The 14467-nt window shown below is 38.0% G+C and overlaps 1 protein-coding gene across 1 annotated transcript in view; it reads right to left on the reverse strand.

The window, feature by feature from the left end:
* Window positions 1–1569: 1569 nt before the first annotated feature.
* The window catches only part of LOC109204113 (sialoadhesin), a 70268-nt gene continuing 57370 nt past the window's right edge, over window positions 1570–14467 (reverse strand). Inside the window, exons 9-20 of the mRNA XM_025911183.1 lie at window positions 12721–12984; window positions 11844–12107; window positions 10800–11057; window positions 10147–10410; window positions 9494–9757; window positions 8631–8894; window positions 7743–8006; window positions 4423–4686; window positions 3149–3454; window positions 2719–2791; window positions 2138–2231; window positions 1570–2032 (exon numbers count right to left, since the gene is read on the reverse strand). Of these exons, the coding sequence (XP_025766968.1) occupies window positions 1604–2032; window positions 2138–2231; window positions 2719–2791; window positions 3149–3454; window positions 4423–4686; window positions 7743–8006; window positions 8631–8894; window positions 9494–9757; window positions 10147–10410; window positions 10800–11057; window positions 11844–12107; window positions 12721–12984 (3008 nt within the window). The 3' untranslated portion in view covers window positions 1570–1603. The remainder of the gene's footprint in view (window positions 2033–2137; window positions 2232–2718; window positions 2792–3148; window positions 3455–4422; window positions 4687–7742; window positions 8007–8630; window positions 8895–9493; window positions 9758–10146; window positions 10411–10799; window positions 11058–11843; window positions 12108–12720; window positions 12985–14467) is intronic.

Genomic DNA, 14467 nt, shown 5'->3' on the forward strand with positions numbered 1-14467 from the left:
ATTTTATCATGTTCTACAAATTTACCACCAATTCTTTGATGAAGGCTGGAAATGGTTCGAGCATAGACTATTTATAGCAAAAATAATTTAGCATTTAATTACTTGGAATTTGGAGCATTCAATCATAGGAAGGCTATATCACATCCCAGATGAAGCTAGACTATAACTGGGTCATGCTCAGAGCCATGTGTTTGTTGCAGGCTCTTCTTCTTGTTCCTCCTAGCGGTTTATATCCCGCGACGCAGGGTCCGCTATCTTGCATGCCTTCCTCCACTTCTTCCTATCAAGGGCGTCTTCTGGTGTAACATTCACAGCCTTCATATCATCCTTGATTCGGTCCATCCAGCGCTTTTTTGGTCTTCCTTGCGGCCTGTTTCCATCCAGATCTAATTGCTGGGCTGTCTTTGCGATGGAATTTTTATCGCTACGGACAACATGGCGGTACCATTGGAGCCTCGCCTCTCGCATCTTGTCTGTGATCAGTGTCACTCCCCATTGTTTCCTGACATCTTCGTTCCTCGCTCGGTCAAGTCGTGTGAGACCCAGATGCCACCTCAGCATCTTCATCTCCATGGTGTGAAGAGCTTGTTCATGTTTGGTCGTCAGTGGCCAGCACTCTGACCCGTAGAGTGCCACTGGGCGCACAATCGACTTATAGACTTTCGCCTTAAGATAGATTGGCATTCTCTTGTCACATAAGACTCCACTCACCTGATGCCACTTCATCTACGCTGTGTTGACACGGCGTCTGGCGTCTGGTAGAGTTTCGCAGTCCAAGGTGACAAGGAACCCAAGGTACTTGAATTGGGCAACTTCAGTCAGCGGCTCGCCGTCGATAGTGATGGTACTGTTGGTCTGGGGGCCGCATTCAAGGTACTCAGTCTTCTTGATGTTCAGGCGCACGCCGTTTTCGGAGAGCCGGTCTTTCCATGCTTGTGTTTGGGTTTGCAGGGCTAGGCAGTTTTCTGTTTCTGATAGGCACACATCATCTCCATGCAGGAGGCTCCATGCTCAGAGCCATGTGTTTGTTGCAGGCTAATCAGACTAAAATGAATTACCAGCAAATTTCAAGCATGCAAACTGCATGTCCAGAGCTTCTCCCCGCTTCTCTAACAGGTTTCCTTGGACCAGTTGTAGCCACTTGGTAGCGACCCAGTCTTTGACTATTTCAGGGAGTATCTGAGATACTGTGCTAAACAAGCCCATGACCTGAACAAAGGGAATATAATTGCATTGCTCAATGTCTTTGCCACAGTGTGACTAAATGTGTCAAGGACACACCCAGAGAACAGACCAGCTACTTATTTATTTTGTAGTAAGCTCAAGAATGCAAACGGTTGCATTATGCCATGAAAAGTATTTGTCTGCTTTCTGATGTCTTATTTCCTTCCATATTTGTCACATTAAAATGTTTCAGATAATCGAACATTTTTAATAGATTTGGACTTTTTGTTTTTTTTAAAGTGCCTTATGGATTTACTTGGGTTGTTTTTTTCCAATATCAAGATTAGTTTAATGTTTTGAAACTCGTAAGTGTGACCAATATGCAAAAAGCAAGACATCAGGAAATCAGGGATAAATATTTTTTCACAGCACTATATATCTATTTTTGCATAGTGCTTTGTTCTTTAAATTTGACTTGTACATATTCACACCCCACTTCCTTCCTCATATTTCTAGGCTCCACCTGAGCATACAGGCCTCCCATTTCTACTGCATTGCTCACAAACTTTCTGTTAAATCCCCTCACCATGCACTTCTCTTTCAAATAAGATCTGCCAGGTAGATTCATGTCCAAAGATTTTCCACCCTTTTTTTTCTTGCTCTTCGTCTTCCAGTTCACATTAGAGTAAATCAGTTCGTTCTCGTTCCCTTTCTTGTCTGATTTTTTGCATCCTCCTTCTGCATTTTTTGGCCCAGAGCTTGGCAAGTCAGTGCTGCTTGGTCCAGCGATGTTTGCAGGGTGAAGATTTTCTGCCCTTCTCAGTCCATCAGCATTTGCATAAATGCACTCTTCTGTTGTGCTTGGTTCCTACAATTACATAGAAAATATCAGTGGTAAAGATAATCTACTTCTTGCTGTATAGTTACAGAAGCATCAGCATTTGTCAACACTGTTAAAAGGAAGATAAAGCACCTCATTTCCTTCTTCAGTCAGAGGCTGACTCGTTGCAGTTGTGTTGTTTTCATCTGTTAAGTGACCTTTATTTTTACAGGGATTCTTCTGAACCCTGAAAAATAAAGTAGAACATCAAGCTTATATGCATACAATACATACATTGTAGTTTTGCCAATATTTACATTTTAGTTCACAGCATGAATTTACAAGACATGCTAAAGCAAAAAGTCCCCAGCTCAACCACCTCTACAAAAGTGAGTTAAGGCTTATGTTAGATTAATTGTCTGCTAGCAAGCAATAATACAGTTGTACATGCATTACTGAATGTTAAAAGACAAACGTCTTGAAAATGAATACATCCAAATATTAACCACCAGTAACATGTTATATGGACTGTTGAGGAACACATTTGATTGATATTACATTTAATCAATAGTGTCACCAATGTTATGTATAAAGTCAGCTGTTTTTTAACAAATGAAGGCCCAAATAAACAAAGTACTTATCAGCATTTAGTCAAATAGAATCAGGACAAATAAAGTTTACTGTAACACTACAGTGTGAAGATTTTCTGAAAAAGTCTCAAGTTGTTTACTTACCTGATAAAAAACACATATAGTAGCAGTGCTAACAGCAGCACTGCAAGAGTGGATATTATCGCTGGATACAGAACTGAATTTAAAAAAAGAAAAAGAAAAATACCCTGTATATTAATCGTGTAGTCTTTAAAAAACGATTTTTGTTTGAACTCACAACATACATTTTATGAAACTCCTAGTGTGTCTATTATAACTGGACTGAAGTAACAGATTCATTCTTTATATGGATTAGAGGGTATCTAAAATTTCTTGCAAAGAAATTGATTGCAAGTGAATCCTAGAGGAGCATAGATGTAATCCTAACATTATCTCTTAGTGGGCTCTGTAGAGTACACTATATCACTGGCTAAGGTTTCAAATTTCCTTGGTCTCCATTTTAGTACGTATACAACTTAAGCAATAATATTTACAAGTGTAAAAAAAGACATACGTCGATGTTCTGTGGAAATCTGTTGGCTGCTGACACAAAATTGTTGGCTGGCTGAGCCCAGAGAGTTGAAGCTGCGGCAAAGCAGGGTGAGATGATCCTTCTTATGAGGCTGATTCAGAGTGAAGAAGCTCCTCAGAATTGTCCTGTTCAGAGTCTCATTGAATATTTCACATTTAGAGTGATTGACAGGTAGTTCATTCAAATACCACTGTATAGTGGGGGATGGGTTTCCCAGAGTCTCACAGGAACAGTTGAGCTGACTTTGTGTTGAGCTGCAGTGTGATGAGAGCAGGATCTGTGGAGGATCTGTCATTGAAGAGAGAGAGAGGAGTTAGTCACAATCATGTTGAATACATTTTACAGAAATTACCAAAAAGAAGCACTGATGATGGTTATTACTATGAAGCAAAATCCATTTTGAACATTTTAAATTTAAATTTTACTGAGTTTGACATCCTTTTCAGACTTGAGCTAAACAGACTGTTAACTTTAAATCTTTAATTTATAAAATGTGTTTGTTCCCCATCAGTTTTCAAGATTATTGTTAGCGCTGCATCACAAATACTTTCTTACTGCTCAGCTGGCATTACTGCAGCATGTCAGAGTGACATTGCTGTTTGTTGGTATCAGATCTGCTGTGGTGTTGGGTTTTACATACACAGTTTTGAGTTTATGGACTTTAAATTTCTATATATTACTAATATTTTCTGTTTAGCTCTTAGTTTGTTTATCACATTTTCATCTTCATGTATTTAATTCTTAGTTACAGTTTCTATTTGTAATAGAGATTTTTTTTTTTTACTTCGCTCAGTATTTGTCTGTGTTTTCCTTCTCTGTATTTTCTTCCTTTAGTTTTGTGTCTGATTTTCCCTTTTTGTTATTTATGGTTGGAAACGTATTCTTAGTAATTGTGTAGTGCTTCTAGGTTTACTTGTCTGTTTTTCATTAATTGTCTTGAATCTTTGTGGGATCCTCTTGTGACCCTCCTGTGTTTCATTAACTGATAACCCTTTGTGCTTATAGTGCTTTCTCCTTTGCTTGTTTGTTATGTGCATCCTAGGTGTGCTTGTACCAGTTTTTAAGATTACCCGTTTTGACTCATTTGCTGGATTCTTGACATTTATGGACTAGGCTAAACAAAGGACATTTTTGTCATTGAATTAGTCTGCCTCTCTCTTTATCTTTTTTTGTTGAATCTTAATATTATACAAATGCACATGCAAATTAGATGTGGATAGAGAATATGCTAAAGAGATATAAAATGTGATATTTACACTGAACTTCAATTTGCATGTTTCTGGAGCGTCCAACTCCAATTTCATTTTCAGCTTTGCAAAACAAAGCCTGTGTGTCTCTGGAGACTTTAATAGATGAACTCATTCCAGTCCCAATAAAGGTCTCCTGGTTTCCATCAGCTCTGTACCAGGTGTAGTTCCTCACTGCTGGGTTGGCATCACTGCTGCAGGTCAGAGTCATGTTGCTGTTCTCTGGTACTGGACCAGAAGGACTGACTGAAACTGTGATGTTTTTAGGTGAATCTGAAAAAATGAGCACAGAAACATGCACAATGAAATGTTAAGACACTTTTATTTACAGAATAAGTGTGAATATCTGTAATACAGTAGTGCCCCGAAAGATATTTTTTTAAAAATAATGTAAAGTACTCTTCAATGCATAACACAATATTGTACCTCTAAGTATTAGCAGAGAGCAAACCACACCAATATAAAGATTTCTTCTTAAGCAGAAACTTAAGAGTAAAAATGACAAGTTGTTTTTCTTGGCTTGTATCTTTCTGAACACTCTGTTCATGTCAAATTAAACATTTTTTTTCTGTCTTTATCTTTATGAACTTATTTATTGATGCAAGTTCTAGAGACATTTGATGAAAGTTTGAATTTTTTAGTTCTTCTTACATTGTGCCTAATATTGTGCCTGTCAGAAATCCCTACATTTATTAACCAATACTTAAATTAATTACTTGTAATGTGATTATTGTCGGTCTCAGAATTTAACTCTGATCAGTTACTGCTTTAGTTTCATTACAATAATTCATGTATTGCACATCTTTCTCAAGGAAGCAGCCACCTACAATAACATCATAGACATCGAGGAGTACACAGACACGGTGAGCTCATACATCCCCAAATGCATTGATGATGTTACACAAATGAAAACCATCACAACTCGAGCCAACCGGGAGCCATGGCTAACAGGAGATGTCCACAGGCTGCTGAAGGCCAGAGACAAGGCCTTCAGAGCTGGGGATGAAATAGGCCTGAGAACAGCGAGAGCCAACCTGTCCCGTGGCATCAGGAAAGCGAAACAGGACTACACACACAAGATAACCTCCCACTTCAATGATAGCAAGGACGCACGAAGCCTATGGCAAGGCATCCAGGCTATTACAGACTACAAGCCTGCAGCGCGTAGCTGTGAGAGCGACACCACTCTGCTCAACAACCTGAATAGCTTCTTTGCACGATTTGAAGCACAGAACAACACACGCCCACAGAAAACACCACCACCTCCACACGACCAGCCTCTGTGCCTGTCTGCTGCCATCGTGAAGAGGACACTCATCACCATCAACGCCCGGAAAGCAGCGGGTCCAGATAACATCCCTGGTAGTGTGCTGAAAGACTGCGCAGAGGAGCTGAAGGATGTCTTCACAGACATCTTTAACACCTCCCTGAGGCAAGCCACTGTCCCATCATGCTTCAAGACTGCCACCATCATACCTGTGCCAAAGAAACCATCCCCAGCCTGTTTCAGCGACTACCGCCCTGTGGCACTGACACCCATCATTATGAAGTGCTTTGAACGACTAGTCATGTCACACATCAAATCCACCCTGCCTCCCACCCTGGACCCATACCAGTTCGCATACAGAGCGAAACGATCCACAGAGGATGCAATCTGCTCTGCCCTCCACCCAGCCCTAACTCATCTGGACAAGAAAGACTCATATGTGAGAATGCTGTTCATAGACTTCAGCTCAGCATTCAACACCATAATACCACAACAACTCATCTGTAAACTGGACAGACTGGGCCTCAGCACCTCCCTCTGCAACTGGCTGCTGGATTTCCTCAGCCAGAGGCCTCAAGCGGTGCGTGTGGGCAACAAGGTCTCAAACAGCATCACCCTGAGCACGGGGGCTCCACAAGGCTGTGTGCTCAGTCCTCTGCTCTTCACCCTGCTGACACATGACTGCACACCAACCTACAGCTCCAACCACCTTGTGAAGTTTGCGGACGATACAACGCTGGTGGGGCTCATCACCAAGGGCGATGAGACCCACTACAGGAAAGAGGTTGAGCTCCTGACCACGTGGTGCAGAGACAACAACCTCCTGCTAAATGTTAGCAAGACCAAGGAGGTTATTGTCAACTTCCAGAGAGGCCACACCTGTCACCCCATTGACCATCGACGGCGCTGCGGTGGAGAGGGTGAGCAGCACCAAGTTCCTGGGGGTGCACATCAGTGAGGACCTCTCCTGGACCACCAACACAGCATCACTGGCCAAGAAAGCACAACAGCGCCTCTATTTCCTGCGCAAACTCAAGCGGGCAAGTGCTCCACCACCCATTCTGACCACATTCTACAGAGGAACCACTGAAAGCATCCTTTCCAGCTGCATGACTGTGTGGGGCGGTAGCTGCACTGACTATAACAGGAAAGCTCTACAACGCATTGTGAGAACAGCTGAGAGGATAGTTGGTGTACCACTCCCCTCCCTGCAAGACATCTACACCACCCGCCTCACCCGCAAAGCCATCACAATTGTCAACGATGCAACCCACCCCGCGCACTGTCTGCTTAGCCTCCTGCCCTCTGGAAAGAGATACAGAAGTCTCCGCTCCCGCACTACCAGGCTCACCAACAGCTTCATCCACCAGGCTGTGAGACTGCTGAACTCTCTCCCCTCCCGGCTCCCAGCCAGCAGAACCACCAGACTGGCAGGAGTATAGGAAGACAGACTGGACTCTACCCCCACCCACCCCACCCCCACCCCCCACCCACGCACACTCCCAACAAGGAAACACTCTCTGAACCAAGAACTGGAAAACACTCTTGACTGGAAACAACTACCTCTGCATTGCAATTGCACACACCTGCTGCTATATATTTTTAGTATTTTTTAGCACTATTTATATTATTTACATTACTACTACTGCTGCTACAGTCTTATGCTGCACTAAAACAAAAACCCTTACCAACCACAACCTGGGACTACCTCAAGTAGACTAGTATACTACTTTCCAGGGCACACTGTTGGAACACTTTATCATATGTTCGGTCTTGTCTTGTTATATCCTGTATGTTACCTAAATATAATGCCTTAAGTCTACCTGCACTTTTTTATTTTATATTACCTTATTGTTAGGACTGTTTTTGTTGTGCATCTGCACTTTATTGTTGTCAATGTTTACGCATGGGACAGTGTGAAACGTAATTTCAATTCCTTTGTATGGCAAGTACATTTGAAGAAATTGACAAATAAAATTGACTTTGACTTTGATCTTTCAATCCTATTAATGGAATTCTAGTTGGGATATGTAAAGAGTAAATATGGAAAATTAATACATACATTGAACATCTATTTGTAGGTTTCTTGATCGTTCACATCCAAGTGCATTTGTAGCCTTGCAGAAAAATGAACTTTTGACTTTTGAAACAGTAACATTAAAAGAGTTTCTAGTCCCAATGGGAGCCTCCTGGTCTCCATCAGCTCTGTACCAGGTGTAGTTCCTCACTGCTGGGTTGGCATTACTGCTGCAGGTCAGACTCACATTGCTGTTCTCTGGTACTGGACCAGAGGGACTGACTGAAACTGTGACATTTTTAGGTGAATCTGAAAAAATGAGCACAGAAACATGCACAATGAAATGTTGAGACACTTTCATTTACAGAATAAGTGTGAATATCTGTAATACAGTAGTGCCCCAAAATATATATTTTCAAAAAATAATATTAAATACTCTTGAATGCATAAGACAATATTATACCTCTAAGTATTAGCAGAGAACAAATCATACCAATAAAAAGGTTCAAGCAGAAACTGAAGAGTAAATATGACAAGCTGTATTTCTTGGCTTGGATCTTTCTGAACACTCTGTTCAAGTCAAATAAAAATATTTTTTCTTCTGTATTTAACTTTAACTTTAACTCTCTTTAATCTTTAACTGTTGTATTGATGGAAACTTTAGAGCCATTTGATGAAAGTTTGAATTTTTTTTAGTTCTTCTTACTGTGTGCCTAATATTGTGCCTGTCAGAAATCCCTACATTTACAACCAATACTTAAATTAAATACTTGTAATGTGATTATTGTCGGTCTCAGAATTTAACTCGACCCCAAAGATCAGTTACTGCTTTTAGTTTCATTACAATAATTCATGTATTGCACATCCTTCAATCCTATTAATGGAATTCTAGTTGGGATATGTAAAGAGTAAATATGGAAAATTAATACATACATTGAACATCTATTTGTAGCTTGCTTGATCGTTCACATCCAAGTGCATTTGTAGCCTTGCAGAAAAATGAACTTTTGACTTTTGAAACAGTAACATTAAAAGAGCTTCCGGTCCCAATAAAGGTCTCCTGGTCTCCATCAGCTCTGTACCAGGTGTAGTTCCTCACTGCTGGGTTGGCATTACTGCTGCAGGTCAGAGTCATGTTGCTGTTCTCTGGTACTGGACCAGAGGGACTGACTGAAACTGTGATGTTTTTAGGTGAATCTGAAAAAATGAGCACAGAAACATGCACACTGAAATGTTAAGACACTTTTATTTAGAGAATAAGTGTGAATATCTGTAATACAGTAGTGCCCCAAAATATATTTAAAAAAAAAAGTAATGTAAAGTACTCTTCAATGCATAACACAATATTGTACCTCTAAGTATTAGCAGAGAGCAAACCACACCAATATAAAGATTTCTTTTTAAGCAGAAACTTAAGAGTAAAAATAACAAGTTGTTTTTCTTGGCTTGTATCTTTCTGAACACTCTGCTCATGTCAAATTAAACATTTTTTTTCTGTCTTTATTTTTATGAACTTATTTATTGATGCAAGTTCTAGAGACATTTGATGAAAGTTTGAATTTTTTAGTTCTTCTTACATTGTGCCTAATATTGTGCCTGTCAGAAATCCCTACATTTATTAACCAATACTTAAATTAATTACTTGTAATGTGATTATTGTCGGTCTCAGAATTTAACTCTGATCAGTTACTGCTTTAGTTTCATTACAGTAATTCAAGTATTGCACATCTTTCAATCCTATTAATGGAATTCTAGTTGGGATATGTAAAGAGTAAATATGGAAAATTAATACATACATTGAACATCTATTTGTAGGTTTCTTGATCGTTCACATCCAAGTGCATTTGTAGCCTTGCAGAAAAATGAACTTTTGACTTTTGAAACAGTAACATTAAAAGAGCTTCCAGTCCCAATAAAGGTCTCCTGGTCTCCATCAGCTCTGTACCAGGTGTAGTTCCTCACTGCTGGGTTGGCATTACTGCTGCAGGTCAGAGTCATGTTGCTGTTCTCTGGTACTGGACCAGAGGGACTGACTGAAACTGTGACGTTTTTAGGTGAATCTGTAAAATGAGCCCCAAAACATGCACAATGAAATGTAAGACAGTTTTATTTTTGAAAAAGTGTGAATATCTGAGATAGTATGATTTGGACATCTTACACCTCAAAATTGCTATTATTATAATGATTATTTACTTTATTTTGTGTAATTACTTGTTCTTGAACAAATAAAATAAAATCCTATTTCTAAGCTTGGGTCAAGAGAAAACAACAAATGTAGTTTTAGTTTAAGTAAAAACTGAGAAGTAAAATGACAAGGTGTTTTTCTTTGTCTCTGATATTTTGAAGACAAAAACACATATATTTTCCTGCCATGCAACTCAATTACTGGATTTCTAGTTGGGTACTAGTCAAGGTACATAAACAATAAATTTGTAATATTAATACTTACACTGGATGTCTATTTGGAGGTTGATGGATGCTTTAAATCCAACTGTATTTGTAGCGTTGCAGAAGAAATTACTGTTGATTGTTGAAACTGTAATATTTAAAGTGTGTCCAGTCCCAATGAGAGCCTCCTGGTCTCCATCAGCTCTGTACCAGGTGTAGTTTTCTACTGCTGGGTTGGCATTACTGCTGCAGGTCAGAGTCACATTGCTGTTCTCTGGTACTGGACCAGAGGGACTGACTGAAACTGTGATGTTTTTAGGTGAATCTGTAAAATGAGCCCCAAAACATGCACAATGAAATGTAAGATAGTTTTATTATTGAAAAAGTGTGAATATCTGAGATAGTATGATTTGGACATCTTACACCTGAAAGTTGCTATTATTATAATGACTATTTCGTTTATTTTGTGTAATTACTTGCTCTTGGACAAATAACATAAAATCCTATTTCTAAGCTTGGGTCAAGTGAAAACAACAAATGTAGTTTTAGTTTAAGTAAAAACTGAGAAGTAAAATGACAAGGTGTTTTTCTTGGTCTCTAATATTTTGAAGACAAAAACACATATATTTTCCTACCATTCAATTCTGTTAACGGATTTCTAGTTGGGTACTAGTCAGGGTACATAAACAATAAATTTGTAATATTAATACTTACACCGGACGACTATTTGGAAGTTGATGGATGCTTTAAATCCAACTGTATTTGTAGCGTTGCAGAAGAAATTACTGTTGATTGTTGAAACTGTAATATTTAAAGTGTGTCCAGTCCCAATGAGAGCCCCCCCATCAGCTCTGCACCAGGTGTAGTTTTCTACTGCTGGTTGGGCATTACTGCTGCAGGTCAGAGTCACTTTTTGGTTTTCTGATATTGGAGCAGAAGGACTGACAGAAATTTGTACATCTTTGGAGGAATCTAAAAATGAGTATTATGATAATTTGTTAAATGTAATATTCTGTAAATCACACATCACAGCTGCTTTTGCACTTTAACTGAACTCATCATATCATCATATTACAGACCACAAAGCCAAATGTCAAAAGTAAAACTTTTCTGCAATTCTACTTTCTTGTTCGAGCTTTAGAGGGAATCTGAAAGCTCCGACAAGCTCATGTGTTAAATTAGAAACATGATAATGTGAGAAAATGTTATAATAGGATGTAAATGAAAAACTGCTGTTTAAAATAAAAACGACTGTGCAACATGACTCACTAAATTTAGTTTTGTTTTGTCAGTTCTGAAGACATCCTAAAGTAAAAAACAGAGCTAACAAAAGAAAGATCACAAATCAGTGAAAATAGTTTGAGCAGAAACTGAAGAGTAAATATGACAAGCTGTTTTTCTTGGCTTGTATCTTTCTGAACACTCTGTAAATGTCAAATAAAAATATTTTTTCTTCTGTGTTTAACTTTAACTCTCTTTAATCTTTAATTGATGGAAGCTTTAGAGCCATTTGATGAAAGTCTGAATTTTTTAGTTCTTCTTACTGTGCCTGTCAGAAATCCCTACATTTATTAACCAATACTTAAATTAAATACTTGTAATGTGATTATTGTCAGTCTCAGAATTTAACTCTACCCCAAAGATCAGTTACTGCTTTTAGTTTCATTACAATAATTCATGTGTTGTACATCTTTCAATCCTATTAATGGAATTGTAGTTGGGATATGTAAAGAGTAAATATGGAAAATTAATACATACATTGAACATCTATTTGTAGGTTTCTTGATCGTTCACATCCAAGTGCATTTGTAGCCTTGCAGAAAAATGAACTTTTGACTTTTGAAACAGCAACATTAAAAGAGCTTCCAGTCCCAATGGGAGCCTCCTGGTCTCCATCAGCTCTGTACCAGGTGTAGTTTTCTACTGCTGGGTTGGCATTACTGCTGCAGGTCAGAGTCACATTGCTGTTCTCTGGTACTGGACCAGAGGGACTGACTGAAACTGTGACGTTTTTAGGTGAATCTGAAAAAATGAGCACAGAAACATGCACAATGAAATGTTAGGAAAGTTTTATTTACAGAATAAGTGTGAATATCTGTAATACAGTAGTGCCCCAAAATATATATTTTAAAAGATAATATTAAATACTCTTGAATGCATAAGACAGTATTATACCTCTAAGTATTAGCAGAGAACAAATCACACCAATAAAAAGGTTCGAGCAGAAACTGAAGAGTAAAAATGACAAGTTGTTTTTCTTGGCTTGGATCTTTCTGAACACTCTGTTCATGTCAAATAAAAATATTTTTTCTTCTGTATTTAACTTTAACTCTCTTTAATCTTTAACTGATGTATTGATGGAAGCTTTAGAGCCATTTGATGAAAGTTTGAATTTTTTAGTTCTTCTTACTGTGCCTAATATTGTGCCTGTCAGAAATCCCTAATTTAAATAACCAACACTTAAATTAAATACTTGTAATGTGATTATTGTCAGTCTCAGAATTTAACTCTACCTCAAAGATCAGTTACTGCTTTAGTTTCATTACAATAATTCATGTATTGCACATCTTTCAATCCTATTAATGGAATTCTAGTTGGGATATGTAAAGAGTAAATATGGAAAATTAATACATACATTGAACATCTATTTGTAGGTTTCTTGATCGTTCACATCCAAGTGCATTTGTAGCCTTGCAGAAAAATGTACTTTTGACTTTTGAAACAGTAACATTAAAAGAGCTTCCGGTCCCAATGAGAGCCTCCTGGTCTCCATCAGCTCTGTACCAGGTGTAGTTCCTCACTGCTGGGTTGGCATTACTGCTGCAGGTCAGAGTCACATTGCTGTTCTCTGGTACTGGACCAGAGGGACTGACTGAAACTGTGATGTTTTTAGGTGAATCTGTAAAATGAGCCCCAAAACATGCACAATGAAATGTAAGATAGTTTTATTATTGAAAAAGTGTGAATATCTGAGATAGTATGATCTGGACATCTTACACCTGAAAATTGCTATTATTATAATGATTATTTCGTTTATTTTGTGTAATTACTTGCTCTTGAACATATAACATAAAATCCTATTTCTAAGCTTGGGTCAAGAGAAAACAACAAATGTAGTTTTAGTTTAAGTAAAAACTGAGAAGTAAAATGACAAGGTGTTTTTCTTTGTCTCTGATATTTTGAAGACAAAAACACATATATTTTCCTACCATTCAATTCTGTTAACGGATTTCTAGTTGGGTACTAGTCAGGGTACATAAACAATAAATTTGTAATATTAATACTTACACCGGACGACTATTTGGAAGTTGATGGATGCTTTAAATCCAACTGTATTTGTAGCGTTGCAGAAGAAATTACTGTTGATTGTTGAAACTGTAATATTTAAAGTGTGTCCAGTCCCAATGAGAGCCCCCCCATCAGCTCTGCACCAGGTGTAGTTTTCTACTGCTGGTTGGGCATTACTGCTGCAGGTCAGAGTCACTTTTTGGTTTTCTGATATTGGAGCAGAAGGACTGACAGAAATTTGTACATCTTTGGAGGAATCTAAAAATGAGTATTATGATAATTTGTTAAATGTAATATTCTGTAAATCACACATCACAGCTGCTTTTGCACTTTAACTGAACTCATCATATCATCATATTACAGACCACAAAGCCAAATGTCAAAAGTAAAACTTTTCTGCAATTCTACTTTCTTGTTCGAGCTTTAGAGGGAATCTGAAAGCTCTGACAAGCTCATGTGTTAAATTCGAAACATGATAATGTGAGAAAATGTTATAATAGGATGTAAATGAAAAACTGCTGTTTAAAATAAAAACGACTGTGCAACATGACTCACTAAATGTAGTTTTGTTTTGTCAGTTCTGAAGACATCCTAAAGTAAAAAACAGAGCTAACAAAAGAAATATCACAAATCAGTGAAAATAGTTTGAGGAGAAAAGTCTGCATGTATGAAATTAAATTCAAACTTTAAAAGTCTTCATTATATTTCATTATAGTTTTGCATTTTCAGTGTGAAATGAAGATGAATCATTCCAATATGCTTTGCATGTATGTTCAACGACTCAGTATTAAATTCAGATACTAATACAAAACACTTTTACTGTTAAATATCCTATAAATAAAAAACCTTGGTAGTTTACTGCACATTCATGTTGAATAGTGATGTCAGATAATTTGATAAGTAAATGATTTAAATTAACAACAGTGTTTTATTATTATCAACTTTAATCATCTTTACACAAAGCACATGCTGAGTTCCTCTCACTCACCCTGCAGCAGAGAACAAACGAGAAGAAAAGTCAGAGTCCCAGCCATCTTTGTTGCAAGAGAGTGAAGTTTCTAATCCCTAAACCTAACCAAGGAATAAAAAATGGC

This window comes from Oreochromis niloticus, linkage group LG11 (genome assembly GCF_001858045.2).
Source record: "Oreochromis niloticus isolate F11D_XX linkage group LG11, O_niloticus_UMD_NMBU, whole genome shotgun sequence".
Classification (NCBI taxonomy): Eukaryota; Metazoa; Chordata; class Actinopteri; order Cichliformes; family Cichlidae; genus Oreochromis; species Oreochromis niloticus.